Here is a 15,132-nt window from a genome sequence, read left to right on the forward strand (position 1 = left end):
CCTGATATACGTGATGGATTTTGAAAGAGCGAGAATAATTACAGCACTGTTCCCTTTGTAATCTGTTTCTCATAACTGAGGTTATACTCTTACAGGTTTAAAAGTATTGAGTTGGTGTTGTAGTAATGTCTGAAATGGATCTATGCAAACAGAGATGGGAAAAGCCTAATGTCAATGATATGTCTTGGAAAATCTGCCATCTGCTATTAAGAATATCCCTTTCACTCCCTGGACAGTTTTTCTCTGCTGCAGTAATTTCTCTGTGCTATTGATAGTCTAATAAAGACCTATTTCAAGCTGTGTTTGATTCTGATTGACAGCAGACTGTTAACGTAATGTGTTGGGCTACTATCTTAAGCAGATGCAAACAGTTTCCTGTCTTGTAAAATCCGCTGAGGCGTCATCCTGATGGACGAATCCAGGAATGGGATTAAGGCCTCCATTTCTGGCTTGTATGCCTAAGCACAAACCAACCCACCTCGAGCTCACCCATCACCATTTTGTCATGCCTTAGACTCCAAAATGGCTGAGAACAGGTGATGTTTTTGTGACACCCACCATGGAATTGCGTTTTGCCGCAGTTTGCAAAACTATTTTATTGGAAACAGGAACTGTGTGGCAGGTGGAGCTGTGGAATTTTGAATTGGAGTGGTGGACATCAGTTTCTATTGTTGTCCTTTCAGCCACTGCATTGTCCTTCAACGGTAAACCAAGAAGCCACCAGCGAATCACTTTATGGAGTCAGCTACAACTGCAGCAGTTTATTGTCTAAACGATGGTAAAGGCCTTGGATCGTAGGAGCTGATGTCTGGAAGCAGTTTGGCAGGGAAGTGTAGTGACAGGAAGCAGAGATGTGAAGGATGTTGATGGAGAGTTTCACAGGCCTGGATCCAAGGCCTGGCAAGCCGAGTCATCATAATTAGTCATGTCAGTATTAATGTCTATCAAGCACTGTGGGGGCCCCTTTGTAAGCTGCCTTCGGGTCTATTGATTTTTTGCAGGCTACTTAACGGCCATAGCAGTGTTGAAAGTTCTTCAGAGATACTTGTGCGATAGAACAAGACAGGATGACTGCAGCACACTGGCTTCATGTTTACAGCAGAACGTTATTACACATGCTGGCTAGTGCAAGATGTCAATTATATACATAATGTTCACAAAATCGCTGCATCATAGATGGCTTTGCGATTTCTGGTGTGGACAACAACCAAGGTTTTATTGTAATGATAATCTAAACATGGTCATCCCTGTGAGGCACAATGGTAGCAACTGATGGCCTTCAAACCGAAGAAACATGGCAGTCTGTTCATAAGCTTTCTCATATAACGCCTAAACAGTCTGCTCAGATATGTTTCTGAAAACATTTGAGATGAGAAATAGGCCATGTAATTGCTGAATCTTGATTCGTATTTGATCGGCAGTGCCTATTTTGATAGTTCCGAGTTCCATGAAGCCCAGCTACGCTGTACAAATTCATTTGCATAGAGATACTTCATGCGACTGAGATGGACACACCTACTCCACCCATTCCAGGAAGTATTTTTCAAACTTGTGTAATTGGTGGGGCCAGGCTGAAACTGTGAGTGCAATTACTCTTTAAGATGGCCCGAAACCCTTGCCTCGAAGATTGAACTTTCCTACCAGCACTGCACTTCACTGCTCAGACAGAGGCCGACATGGCTGTCTAGCCTTCTTTGTGCACCCAGCGCCTGCTTTGTTGAGAAAGTGCTCCCTAAAGGCTTGTAACTGAGATGTGTGTCAATTGCCACTGTATTTCACCATCCCACGCCCTAAGAATGTTATAGTCTTATTGCAATTTATTGCCGTGTTAAATCGACCAAGTCATAGCATAGATGCCACCGTGATGCAGAGGTAGTATAAATCACATGATTCTCCTGTTCTTTGCTCATTCCAGCTCATCCTCCAGAGCAGACATTCATGCATATTATATTCTGCTGTAGATTAACGCTTAAAGACAATTGAATATTTATGATGCTTATTTAATAATGAAAAGGCTATTGGCTGTTACTGCAGGATGCACATCCAAGAAAGAAAAATGAGGCCATTTCTCTGTGTGAGTAATGAGCGCAGGTGTTTGTGTTTTCGGCCTGGCCATTTTCACTCGTCACTATACAGATTCTATAGGGGTTTCTGTGGTTTGCAGTCGCCAGCGTGCTCAGTCCGCAAACGCAATCATAGACCCCACAATTAACTTTGAATCAGTTGCCACTGCGGCTATGCATAATGGAAACAACATGGATTTTACACACATGGATTTAACATGGATGCCAGCTGAGATGCGTATGGGATCAAACAACCGCACGCTAATCTGATTGCGCAGCACGTGAGAGAACAGGGGGCCTGTGTCTGGAACATGGCCTGAAGTTCCGGGTTTTACTCGGTGCAGTTATCCTGCTAACCGGGTAGTCCTGCTTCGTGGTACAGGCCCCAGGTTTTTCCGCGGCGCCCTCCCGGAATGCTCGATGTCTGCGCAGCCGGGAGGCAGACGCGTGAGGCGTGTGGAGGAATGGTGGGACGGAGCCGGGGCTGGAATAACAGATGGAACCAGGGCGGGGAGGCCTCTCAGGACGGGTGATGCTGTGTTAGCTTGGCGGTAATGAGCTTCCAGCTGGGGCTGTGCTACAGCGAGCCAGGGCAGACAATGAAAGCCAAAGAGAAGTCAATAGGAGAAGCAGCGGAAGAATGTAAACATAGATGGGCTGACAGAATTCTCATGTAAGGCAGCCAGGCAGAACTTTGAGCGTCAGGGGAAAAAAGCGATGCTAGCTAATCATGTTTGTGCATGGCTGAGGGAGGGAGGGAGGGAGGGTTAGAGAGAGAGAGAGAGAGAGAGAGAGAGAAAGAGAAACAGGGAGAGGGAGAGAGACAGATAGATGTATGCACATATTTTGGAGGGGCAGAGGAGGAGGAGAGACATCATTCTATAAGTATCTAGCTAAGCTGGTCTGGAAAGCAAGTGGTTTGATGTACTTTGCATGGGACATGAATTCCCTTGTATTCCATCCAGATTACTATGGGGTTTTTATATCTGTGAGGCTCAGCTAATGTAGCATAATGCCTTATCTGTGATGGCAGCTTGGTTACATGTCTGCCTCCGTGCATATGCGCTCCTGTGAGAGGAAAGGGGCCTAGCCAAGGTGATGTATTCACCACTGGTAGTGGAAGCAACCAATCAGGCAAAGGTTGCCCTGGTGACGGCAGCATTGGGCTGATGGGGCGTTGGCCGTTCTTGCTAGGTTAAGATAAGTGCAGTTTTTTTTTTCCGGAGGGGTAGTGTTGGTAGGGGGACTGTAGTATGCAAGAATGAGAGGCAGAAAGTGAGAGCGGAGAAACATTAGACAAAATCCTGGCAGCTTCTGTTATGGATTTCCTAATCTTAGCCAAATATCTATTGTGCTGTAACCCGATGTTCCCGTGTTTTTTTTTTTTTTGTTCATTCCTCCATTAGCTAATTGCAGTTCTTTTCGGAATATTTGATTCTGTTGCCAGTGTGTGCTTTCTTTTCTTTGTTTGCTAAGCAAAGGTTTGTGAAGTGGAGCCCACACAGGAGCTTATTGTTTTTCACTCCAAGCTGCTGTTTATTGAACAAGCCCATGTGGATTTAGTTGTTTGCTACTTGGGGCCTCTGTAGACTCTGAAAGCCTTCTCACACATAGTAACAATTGCCAGGTCTTGCATTTATAACTGAAAGCTGTTCTGTAACTGGCTAGTCTCTGCTCTAATATGATGTCCTTTGTTAATGAGAATTGATGTCCTTTTTTAATGAGAATTGATAGGCATTTGATAGACAAACTCATTCACCTACCAAGATTAATGTGTTTTCTGGTGGAATATCCCTTAACTGGACATGTAATATTTTTTCTGAAAGCCTCATTTAAAAATGCAGCTCAGATTACACACACACACACACACACATACACACACACATAATTTGAACTCCAAATATGGCCAGAATTGGTTGAATCAGTACAGGTTATTTATTTCGAAAGCTTATGTTCTTTGTATATAGTTAACCCTTAACTTCTATATTGAATTTTTTTGTTTTTTTCTATTATAAACTAGCTATTGTGTTTGCTCATTGACTTATTTCAGAAACAAATCAAGGAAGCTACCTCATACCCACCCCTACACTTACCTGTTGGAATGATATGATTGACCTCTTTGTGCTGCTGTACAAGAATGTGGGTGATGTCACTGAAATTAGAACCGTGCTTTTGATCATACATTTCTTATTTTAATGGCATCGTGGACACAGTGTCCAACCCGCCCCCCCCCCACCCCCGACCTTGTGCAGTTTGTGTCCCCATCCCCACTCAGTGATGCGTGCAGTGATTTCATAATTGGACGGTGCCTCCATCTCTCGTTCTCACGACCGAAAGTTATTGCGTCACGTTTCCCTGACAACAAGCATGCCTCGTGTTAAGGCTCGTGCGGCAGGCAAATAAGCGAGGAGGCACGTCTCTCACGAAAGCGGCAACGAACGTGGTTTGTCGAGGGCCCCGCTCGTGTAGAGCGTGGCAACTGTGCTGGAAACCTGGGAACTATTGAGCCCCCTTGAGAGTTTCCTTGACACTGTGACTTAGGCTCATTAGGCTTTGCTTTTCTGGGGGTTTTAGGCCAGAGTGCTGTGAAGAAGTGTACAGTGACATGTCTGTAAAATGTGCCATTTCAATACATGTGATTTTATTTTGACAGCCTCTACTGTAGCTTGGTGAAATAATACATGTGAAATATCATTATCGGTTCTGAAAATTCACTTGCAGAATAGTTTTGTAAATATCTTTCACAGTAAAAAAAAAAAAAAAAGATGACATAGCTGTTTAACAGATTTTATTTTTTGAGACTTGAAGCTGGGTATTTATGTGCTTTGAATTATTGTATTGTAGAGAAGGGGAAGACAGCTCAGTGTATGTTTTGGAGTATCTTGTCCCTGGCACAGATTGATGTGGCTTCCTCACCAGTTGGAAGCACTGTCTGCAAGAGTACACAGCACATCTGGGATTGTGTTTGGCCGTGCTCATGCATATTGTGCGGCACATAGTCCAAAATGTGGCTTCATGCAAAGGCCCAAAGACCAATCTACATCCTTTATGGCCTGTGTTTGAGTCTCAATAGCATAAGCAGAACACATGCTAAAGTAAATAGCATTTACTGGGTTTCCATTCTCTGGGCAGTTCTTAAAAATTGGTTATGTAATAGGATTGGCATGGTTGAACGATTGAGCCATATGGCCCAGATTCAATCCACACTGGGCAAGTGTTGACCATGGCTGGGTGTCTGCAATTGACCATAGATTTAAACAGGCAGGGAGGACTTCAATCAGCACAATAATCCTCTCATTTCATGCCACTGAGGCTACCTGAGCCAGCTGCCACAGCTTCAGAGTGCTCTTGTACAGATGCTGTGGTAGCTCTGCTGGTGGACAGCAGAGGTTGCACAGTGAAAATAGCTGGTCCTCAGACTGCATGTGGCTTTTTGATGATGTGCTTGATAATCTGCACAATTCCAACCTGATGGAGAATCCTGCAGCGATTGGACGGGCCTAGTGTTATGACTATTCATTCCAATTTGGGTCAAAGTGTATATATTTATTTTTGTAGGCAGTATGGGTTTGTGAACACAAAAGTGCTCTGATGTAGCACCATGCAGTCTTGTTAAAGCCCTACTATTAACATAAATAAACTAATCTGGAAAACCAATTCAAATTCTAAACATGAAATATCCCCCTCTGTTAACAAAATCTACTCGACCCGTGTACCACATGGGATAATCAAGTTAACCTAAATAGAAACGAAGCTGTAAAAGATGCAGTCGAGAGCCAGTATACTGTTATGTATGAACCGTCAGAAACAGAAGAAAGCAGTCGCGTGTTTCCATTAGCCGTCTTTTAGCTTGATTGAAATGGAGAAGAGTGCTGAGCAGTGCATTTTGGGTGGTCTGTAGGAGAACGGGCATGCTGAGCTGAACCTTTGAGTAAAGTCGGGGGTGTAAAATGGGACATAAGGACACATAGAGAAGAAGAGAGACAGAGAGCTTGTAAGGCCCTATTACATGCAGTCAGCAGTTGGCAGTGCAGGTGTGATATTTTTGCAGTTTCATATTTCAGCCCACACTTAGGTGAGATGTGGGAACCTTGGAAACAGCTAGACTGTGAAAGCATCGCAATGGACAGGCACAGAGCGCACTGTGGGAAGGAGAGGTTATTAGCAAGAGAAGACAAAGAGGTTCGTCCGCATTTGAAAGTCTGGATACTGAAAGCCTCTTATTCCTCTGTATAGTGAGGTAAGCCATTCCACAGTTTGTCCTGTTATCATATTGTAATGTGGTATTCATGCTTGAAGGGCATTTGGTTTTCATGGAAGCGTTTTATTTTTAAATTATACATTAGGCTATTTGCCACCATTTTGGATCTGTTAGTGTCTTCATCACTTTGACGTGTGTTGGAGAAGGATGCACATGGACTTGATCTACACCCTTTTTCAGGAGTGTTATCAAATGAGTGTAAATAATCCCTCCCTTGGACAGAACATCTCCCCTGAAAACAGACGTGCCACCATAAACATAAATTACCAGCCTTTGCTCTTGAATCTGTTTAGTGTTTGTGTTGTAAAGAGCAGTCAGCGGAAAAAAAGGGAACACAGACCACTGACAATTGACTTGGAGGCAAACATCAGGCATGAAAACCCTTCCTGGCCGCCAATAAATCTGTGTAATGTGCAGCTCTGGAGAAAACACAATGGGCAGCTCAACGCAGGCCTGATTTAATCCCATGGGGCTGTTTGGGCGTTCCGTTTCAAAAGGGAGTCGGGCTGTGGGGGATCGGTCCCGGTGCTCGCACAGGTCACCGACGCTGGTTAGCCATGACGTTGCGCTTCAAAAGAGCAAATAAATAAAAGCGAAGCGCCCCGGACTGCCGCATTGATCCAGGCGCTCTCGTTCCCCTGTGAGCGAAAGCTCGAGAAGGGCCCCTGCGTGGGGCTCCCTCCCGTCGGAACGTCTGCTCACCCTGTGAGCGTTAACATCCCATGCTTTACCTTCATAAAAGAGGTATGAACATAGGCCTGGAAATCGATAACATCATTCAGAGGAAATACCTGCATTGGCTATTAATACAGGGCCTTGTTTCAAGAAGGAATGAAAATGAATGTGTAATAAAAGCTTTAATTGCACACATTGATTGCAGCTGACAGGCGGAAACTGAGCTGGTAAGGAATGTCAATGGCTCTGTCAGTGAGGGGATTGTACTGACCGAGTCACACAAGGATGGCTGTGGGTATATAACAATATGGCGTTTCAACAGGTAAACCGTGGATATCCTTGTAATTCTATCCTGCGCATCTACTCCTATAGACGTGCACTGACCGTCTAGTGTGCAAAAATGAAAGCTCGGCCGTCCTTAAATGACATGTAATGAAGCCGGTCTACTCCTCCTGCACTCTCATTAGTGTCTCATTAGTTTCTTATTCAGTTTGTCTCCCCTTATCTCCCCTCAACCTAGGAAATGGCAGTGTCCTGTGAGGAAATAAGAATGCAGCTACAGGTGAACACTGTTTTTCTCATGCCCATGAGCAATGTCGTCAAATATAAAATGGCTGAGATTAGTGAAGGAGAGGACATCATTCTGCAGTCCTTTCAACATAACTTCCTGCAAAAGGCCTTTGTAAGGCTTTGTATAAGAGCTCTGATAGCTACAGGGAGCTCACTGTCTTATAGCATATATTCAGACTTTTCTGGCTCTTGAGCAAATTGGAGCAACGAGGCAGAACACCAGATCAGTCCTTAATACAGTCTGAGCTGATCTTGCTGTATATGTCTTTATCTGGTAGCCTAATTAAGACCTAATGCTGGGAGTCTGGCGCTTGACCTAATGCTGGGAGTCTGGCACTTGTTTCCTTTGGGCCATATAAACAGATTCCATAGTGTTATGAAGACTCATATGCATTCTGTGGCCAATAGTATTGACAAACACTCGTGTTGGGGTGGTTCAGTCTGGGGTGTAGTAAAGGGTAAACTCAAGTAAACTGGGTTCACCCACCTTTAAAATGGGGCTTGGTTTACTCACCTTTTTCAGATCAACTGTGCTGATAAATGAGGGAAACACAGGTAGCTAGGTAAGCACTGCTTCTCTCCCGTGACTTGGGGTTTACCCTGTTTTTTATTGCTATTTTTTACCACTACAATACTGGGTACAAACCGCAACAATGTCTGGTAAATTTATCGGCCTTGAGAAAATGTAGGTTCAGTGGACTTGCAGGTTTTCATGGGTGGTCTCTTTCTTCTTCTAATAAATGTGTGCAAGGGGTTCCCTGTGTCTTTTGAAAAGGCCACAGTATGACTAAGCCCTAGTGCCTGTTTGTTAGCAGGCGGTTGCTTGGTGAATGTATCCCAGCGGAGAGCAGTGGACCTTGGAGACAGCGTCTTTATTCAAGTTCAGAGGCGGACATGAAGGCTGAGCTAATGCTCGCGTCATTGGGAAGGATGATCGGTCCATCATCCTTTACAAGCAATTCTGTACAAACCCACGCACGCCTACACACTTGCATGCCCACGTACCATTCGTTAACGCATGTTGCCCAGTGCTTTACAGCCTCCAGGTTGCATTGGATCAAAAATCTCCTTTGGGCCTTTTAGAGTACTTAATTGTATCAATCTGGTCTGACAATGCAAATGCTCTACAGCTTGTTAGAGTGAAAACAGCCATCAACATCAAGCTCAAGTGCAGAGTGTTCTTTATTGTTTTACATTTGGGCGGGATTGGCCTCTTCTACTCAAGGAACCTAAGGAGTTTTCCAAACCAACCAGGGAATTCATGACATGTCATATTTTAAGTGGAAATCGGTATACTTTTTAAGTGTAAAGTGAAATAATAAGTAATTTCTTTTTTTATCCTGGTATAAACCAAAGTGATACACTCCAAGGGAAAACGCCGTTTCAGGTTTACACTGTGAGGAGAATCAAAGCAGGGCTAATGGATTATCCTCTGCGCTCGGAAGTGCTTTCAAATTTAGTGACTCAAGCTTTACAGGAATATTTATGTTATGTTCATCTCCAGGGTGTGAAATGTGGGTCTGCTTAGATATTCAGCTTTTTTCTCAGCATCTGTCACACACACTCAAAGCTCTTGGTAGGCATGGGTTTGATTTATTTGCGTAGCGTTGCTTCTGTTGCAATGTATGTATCATCTTAAAAACAGTAAACCCTTCTTCCTGCTCCGTGTCTCTTGCAATAACTTCCTGAAAGTCTGAGGGACATAAACAACTTCTCAGGTTGTGTTCCCCAAAGAATGGCAAGTCTGCCGGACATCTGAGCTTAACACACTAGGTATTGATTCTCCTGAGCTTCAGTGGAAATAATATCTCAAGGGCGAATGTTATAGAATACCACCTTTGTGTCTTCTGCAGAGTCCACTGGTGATCCGGGATCAACATCTCTACGTTTAAGTCATTAGGCTGTCTCCTCTACTTAATATGCTCTTTAACCCAATAAGTGCCTGGTGGGTCGTTCAAATAGGCTACACATGTATGCTTCACATCTGAGTTGTCTAAAATATTACATAAATATACCAAGGTGTTCCCTTTCAATTGCCATTTCAGTTATGTTGAAGGATATGTTTCTTCAATAAATTCCATTTGTAATTGCTGTTTAAATCATGCATAAATATCAAGCATTGCTGGAAAATTTTTGAATCATATGCCACTTGTACAGTACATACTGATTTTCTTCTTGCACTATTTCCATCAACAACGTGATGACTGAAATATATCAGATCGGTGTTTGGGCTAAAAACATGCAATCCTTGTGTTTATTTGCATGTTCACCCATGATAATAAAGCGCTCTCAGAGACAGTTATTAAAAAAGGCCGAATTGTGTATCTTCATCTTGAAATTGTCTTGTCTGTGGCATGAGTAAGTTGTCAGATGCAAAATTGTTTTCTGCATCTGGATTGAGCCATCCCTTGTCTCTTGGGCTTAGATGACATATTTATTAGAATAGAAGTGCTTGACTGACATGTGGAACCATGTCATAAGAGCAAGCAGCGTGCACTCGAAGCATTGCTGCCTCATGTATTTTGTTGATTTGATTTTAAACTCATTTACTGGGGAGGAAAGCATGAGCATCGGTTATGATTTAGTGAACCATATAATGAATGGTAACATCCATGGTGACATGAACACTGCTGCTATTGATAGTTTTTTCATAGCTTTTTATAGCTGCAACATTTCTGGTGTTATGAAAGGTTAAATACTTGCATCAGCATTTCATTGGTGTGTTTGAAGACATTTGAGACATTTTTGGAAGTCATTACTAAGCCATTTTGTAAATTGACTTTCTTTTTCTGTTGTACAGATTTTCACAAACAGCTACTATGCATGTAAACAGATGTATTTTACTTTTTATGTTCCCACATAGATTTGTGTCCCAGGTTTGTTATGCATTTTAATTATTTTTGTAATTAAGTTTGTCATTGAGGATACCTTTTTTAAAAGAAATCTGTCACTTCAGCAATATCTATTGTATTTACTGCAACCCCAGCAAATGACGTGAACATTGAGTCTGCCCTGCAAATTTACAAGCAGATTTTAGTCCTCCAAAACCCCCTCTCCCTTGAAGGGACCACCATTAGCCTATATATTGGAATCTTGATAAGGCCCTAGAGAATTTGGCATCCAATGCCATTGGTAATGCAGTTTGCATTACTGACTGTTCTGCAAGCACTGGGAATGAGTTCTGGCTCATTGCTGCTGAGATGGACAGATGGTTGTCATGGGCAATCAGCGGACGAGGAAACAAGGGGAGATGTGGGAGGTCTGCGGAGCTGGCACTTGGTAGGAGGATATTTTCAGGAGTGCAATTTCTTTGTCTGTATATTATTGTGACTGATGCAGCAGGGCTGCCTCAAGACACTGAGGTTTTGACACGATTCAAGAGCATTGTTCCTCCCACCTTCTCTCTCCCCGAGTTTCTCTGGCAGATTCCCACCCAATCAGGTAGCAGAGTGAATCATCTATGATGTGTGTGTGTGCTTGTGTGTGTGTGTGAGTGTGTGTGTGTATGCGCTGCATGTGTGTGTGCGTGAATGCGTTTGTGTGTTTGTACGCTACTGACTGAACTCCCACCTCTCATCTCCAAATACCACCTCTGAGTCACCCTCTCATCTGGGTCTCTAGATGTCACATTTGTCATTGCAGAGTGATGCAGTTTCAATGGCATAAGCCAGGCCTGACTATGGGACTGCCAATTGTATTAGATTAGGGACACATGAAAATGCATGCACACCCAGGCTGTTTCATGCAGGCTAATTAAGATTAACTGACAAGTACGCGCTTGCAGGATAGAAATGCAAAATAAATGAAAAAACAAGGAAAATAAGCACTCATTCTGTAGAGCCAATACTTGAGTTGTTATGGGCTACTTGATTCGTACATTTGGATTGCTCTCAAACGCTTTTATGAAAACATGCCTTCTTGATGGTACAAAAAGAGAAGAACCCATCTAGAGTAACACTCGTACGTGAGATACATTAACTGGATCTGTTAATTGAATTGTAGCTTACTTTACAATGTCTCCTATGAGAACTGCACGAGCATTACACTACATTGAAAATCAGAGTAGCTTAACAATGCTAATCACCTCTCCCACATGGTGCTGACTAGAATAAATGGCTTGTGCTTTTGTGATTGAGCGTCTGTTTTCTGTAGGACGGTGACCCCTGCAACCTTTATCCGGGAGATTGGGACACTTGCAGTAATGACTCCCAGTCACTAAAGAGACTGGCTTCACAAATGTCTATTTTACATGCAGCATCTAGATTAAGTTATGGTAATCTGCAGTTGTCTTTAGATGAAGAGCGCACTCGTGTTTCGATGTTACATCGAGGCATTGAGGTCTCATTTCATTCCGAGCAGATTGCTCATAGCATTCTGAAATAAAATCTTTTTGAGGTCTGTATTCTACACCAAAATGGGTTCTTTCTCAGCTGGTGGAAATTGGATAAAAGAAAAATTGCCGATGCAAAAAAAAAAAAAAAGCCATTTGTGTACAAGGTGAGGTTACATTAAGGTATGAATTATTAAAATGTGCTGACGATAAGGAGCCACTGTGGATCGATACCTTTTGATGGGCAGAACAAAGAGCTCCGCCATCAGACCAAATGGTCTTAAAGGGTCTCTGCTCCACCCTCAGCACCAGGGGAGAGCCAGGCGGATTGCTGAGGTTGTAAATGAAACCGCTTCTTTGACATGCACAGAACAATTTAAGTCTCTTTGTTGCGTCGCTGTTGGGAGTAGTTTTAATATGATGCTAACTGTAAGGGAAATTTCAGAGATTGACTATCTGAATGCAGCTGGAAAACTGTGGTGTTTTCAATCTTGGAGGCCTGAAATATGGTTGACCTTTCGAACACATCTGATTTCCCATCAGGGGGTCAGAGCCCAATATTACCTTCATGACAAAGCCGTGAAACATTGAATTATTGCCTTGTGAAATAGTATGAGCGGACTATTCTATAACGGCTGTAAATCTGAGCGTAGTAAATGTCCCCATATCCGTCTGCTGTTACTGGGTGAAAATGAAATGTGTAATTTGTTGCCGTAATATGCATTCAGAACGATCGTAAGGCAGGTACTTCTACAGTAAACGTGCAGTCTTTGTTGTTTGTTTCAGAGCTGACTCTGGGTTCGGAAAACACCATCCGACTGCGATGACACAATTGGCCGTCTGAGGTAAGACTGCTGTCGGATGTGATGTGCTCTATGGCTGAACCTTAACGCAGATTATCGGAGCGTCCTGCAGTGGTTTTTGAAGGAGACCACTCCGTTGTCATGTCTGTGATTGAATGTAATTTTATCTACGGTATTAAACCTCTCGTGCATTTTGTGGGAGATAAACTAATCCATGCATTACAGTTAGACCGAGGGGGGATGGGACAAGCAATCAATCCCTGCTGACAGAAAAAAGAGCCATGTTTCTCTTTCTGTCGCTCTCTCTCTCTTTTTCTGTTGCTCTCTTCCTCCCTCCCTCCCTCCCTCCTCCCATTTTATATAATACCCCCTCTAGAAACTTCCTGAAACCCCTGATGCATTTAGATAAAACATTGTAATTTTGTAGATGGGTGAAAAAAAATCACTACAGCTATTAGGGCAAATTAACTTGGTATTTTTCTTTTGATAGAAAACAGTATCCCCCTGGGACAGTCAAATGGCCAGACTCTTTTATCCATTACATTAATGGAGTATGACACAGCCTCCCTAGCAACTCCTGTGCGTATCATTAAGTCTGTTGAAATACAGCTGGTTGTATTACAGTAATTATCTGCATTGGGTTGTATGGGACAGATTAGCCTTGTGATAACTGCGGACCAATTTACTCCATTTATCCAATATGACCTACAACAGTCCGCATAGCAAAATTAGATCTGATATGAATCCGGAAGGAATACTAGTTTCATGTAGTGCCATAGCTGGGATTTAACCATTTCAAACAAGTAGATTTCAATGGAAGAAGTGAACAAATGACTCCTATAATGTGTGTTGGTCTTGGATCTTGTTTTGGTCAACTAGGATGGGCTGTACAGAAATGCCATTTACAGTATTGAACATTTTTTTCTGTTTAAAAAATGTTTCCAACATCAGGTGTAATAAAAAATATTAAATTCAAAGCACTGAACTTTTTACTGAATACATAAATTGAAGGCATAAAGTTATTTCTAGCAGTCTATAACATAAATAACAATGGCTTGATGTAGATGGCTTCGTGGCAATGACTTGATGTAAATCAAATGTACTAGAAACGTATAAAAGGTTGGGCCCAATTGAAATTTCACATCTGGTTAGATAAACATAATTGTGTTCAACCCACTGCTCTGCTGACCTTTACTCTACTGCTTCACTGTTCACTGTTTTATGACCCCATTTCCAACACCAGCATGCCATAACACACATGCCACACTGACTCTAATTCATCTACCAAGTCAATGATCTGTGCCACTGAATGCCTTTGGTGCTTTAAAATATGTCTGATAATGAAGGCTGGATTCCCTTTCTCCAGTATGATTATTGTCACCATTTGTTTCTCTTTCTCAGAAAGAACATCTTGCTGAAATTCAAGGGAACAGCTTTCCAGCTTTAATCCTCCAAGATGATGCAGAAGGTAATGACAATGCTCATTCCTTCCCAAAAATCAGATTTGTCTCTGTGTTTTCGCCATGACACTGGATTTCTAAGACTTTATTTATGAAGAAGATGATGATGATGAGCTGTGCAAGGGCAGCATTAACATTTTTTATCTTTACTTCTGTGAGTAAAATAATTCTGGGATTTGTAGGATGCTACCTAAAAACAATTCTTCAATATTACAGTAGGGCGCTGATAATTCAGCTCGTGCAAACAATACATTTTTTCAGTTTATGTGAAAGTACTCAATGGCTCCATAATATTTTCTCAAGATTCCTTTGTTCTGTGGTAGTATGTGCCTATTTAAATAAATGTGTTTGATGTGCTGTACATTAAATATTGAAGACATTAGCTCCAGGGCTAGCATGGTATTTGATGGAGCACAAAGCATTACTGAAAAGACTGCTAGTATGAATCAGTGCTGCATTTCAGTTCATTATGAACTTCATTCTACATTCTACTTGGCTTGAGGGGTTTGGTGAGCTAATAGGGTTGGTTTTCTTTTGCTGAATAAGTTCTGTGTTGCTGAGGATAGTTTGGCTGTTTTTGTTTGCGTTCCTTCATGTGTTTTTCCTTTGTGTTATGTTTCCGAACGGCTTTCTGTTTTGCGGCGAACGTGCTACTCGTTCTGCATTTCCCCGTGATGCTGTGGTAACGGTAGACTGACCCTTGACCTTTGACTCTGTGTTTTGGAGCAGCAGCAGACCCGCACTTCCCCCGGCAGTGTGAGTTCCTCCCGGGGGCCCAGTGTCCCTGGCTCCCCTGCTGTCACCATTGTGGTAAGAGAGCCTGCACCTTGCGTTTGTGTAAATTATTGCCCCTTCGGTCACAAATTCATAGCATAATTGGTCCTTATCCTTTATACTGAGCATTGGTAAGTAGTGGGTCACCCGTGTACAGGTCAACCTCCATTTCGGTAGCCATTTACATTGCACAGAG

The 15,132-nt window shown here is 42.6% G+C and overlaps 1 protein-coding gene across 5 annotated transcripts in view; it reads left to right on the forward strand.

Annotated features, from left to right (window-relative positions):
- Positions 1-15,132, forward strand: part of LOC135261293 (dematin-like) — a 29,813-nt gene that overhangs the window by 2,539 nt on the left and 12,142 nt on the right. For 4 of the 5 annotated variants that reach the window (XR_010331869.1, XR_010331868.1, XM_064347441.1 and 1 more), the window contains exons 2-4: positions 12,686-12,744; positions 14,104-14,170; positions 14,892-14,972. Coding sequence is in view for 3 of the 5 variants with exons in the window: in XM_064347441.1 (XP_064203511.1) it covers positions 14,159-14,170; positions 14,892-14,972 (93 nt within the window). In the remaining 2 variants the exon portion in view is untranslated. Of the gene's footprint in view, positions 1-12,666; positions 12,745-14,103; positions 14,171-14,891; positions 14,973-15,132 lie in introns of all 5 variants that reach the window. The other variant, XM_064347440.1, reaches the window with a different exon arrangement.

Source organism: Anguilla rostrata, chromosome 8, assembly GCF_018555375.3.
Source record: "Anguilla rostrata isolate EN2019 chromosome 8, ASM1855537v3, whole genome shotgun sequence".
In the NCBI taxonomy this organism is placed as follows: domain Eukaryota; kingdom Metazoa; phylum Chordata; class Actinopteri; order Anguilliformes; family Anguillidae; genus Anguilla; species Anguilla rostrata.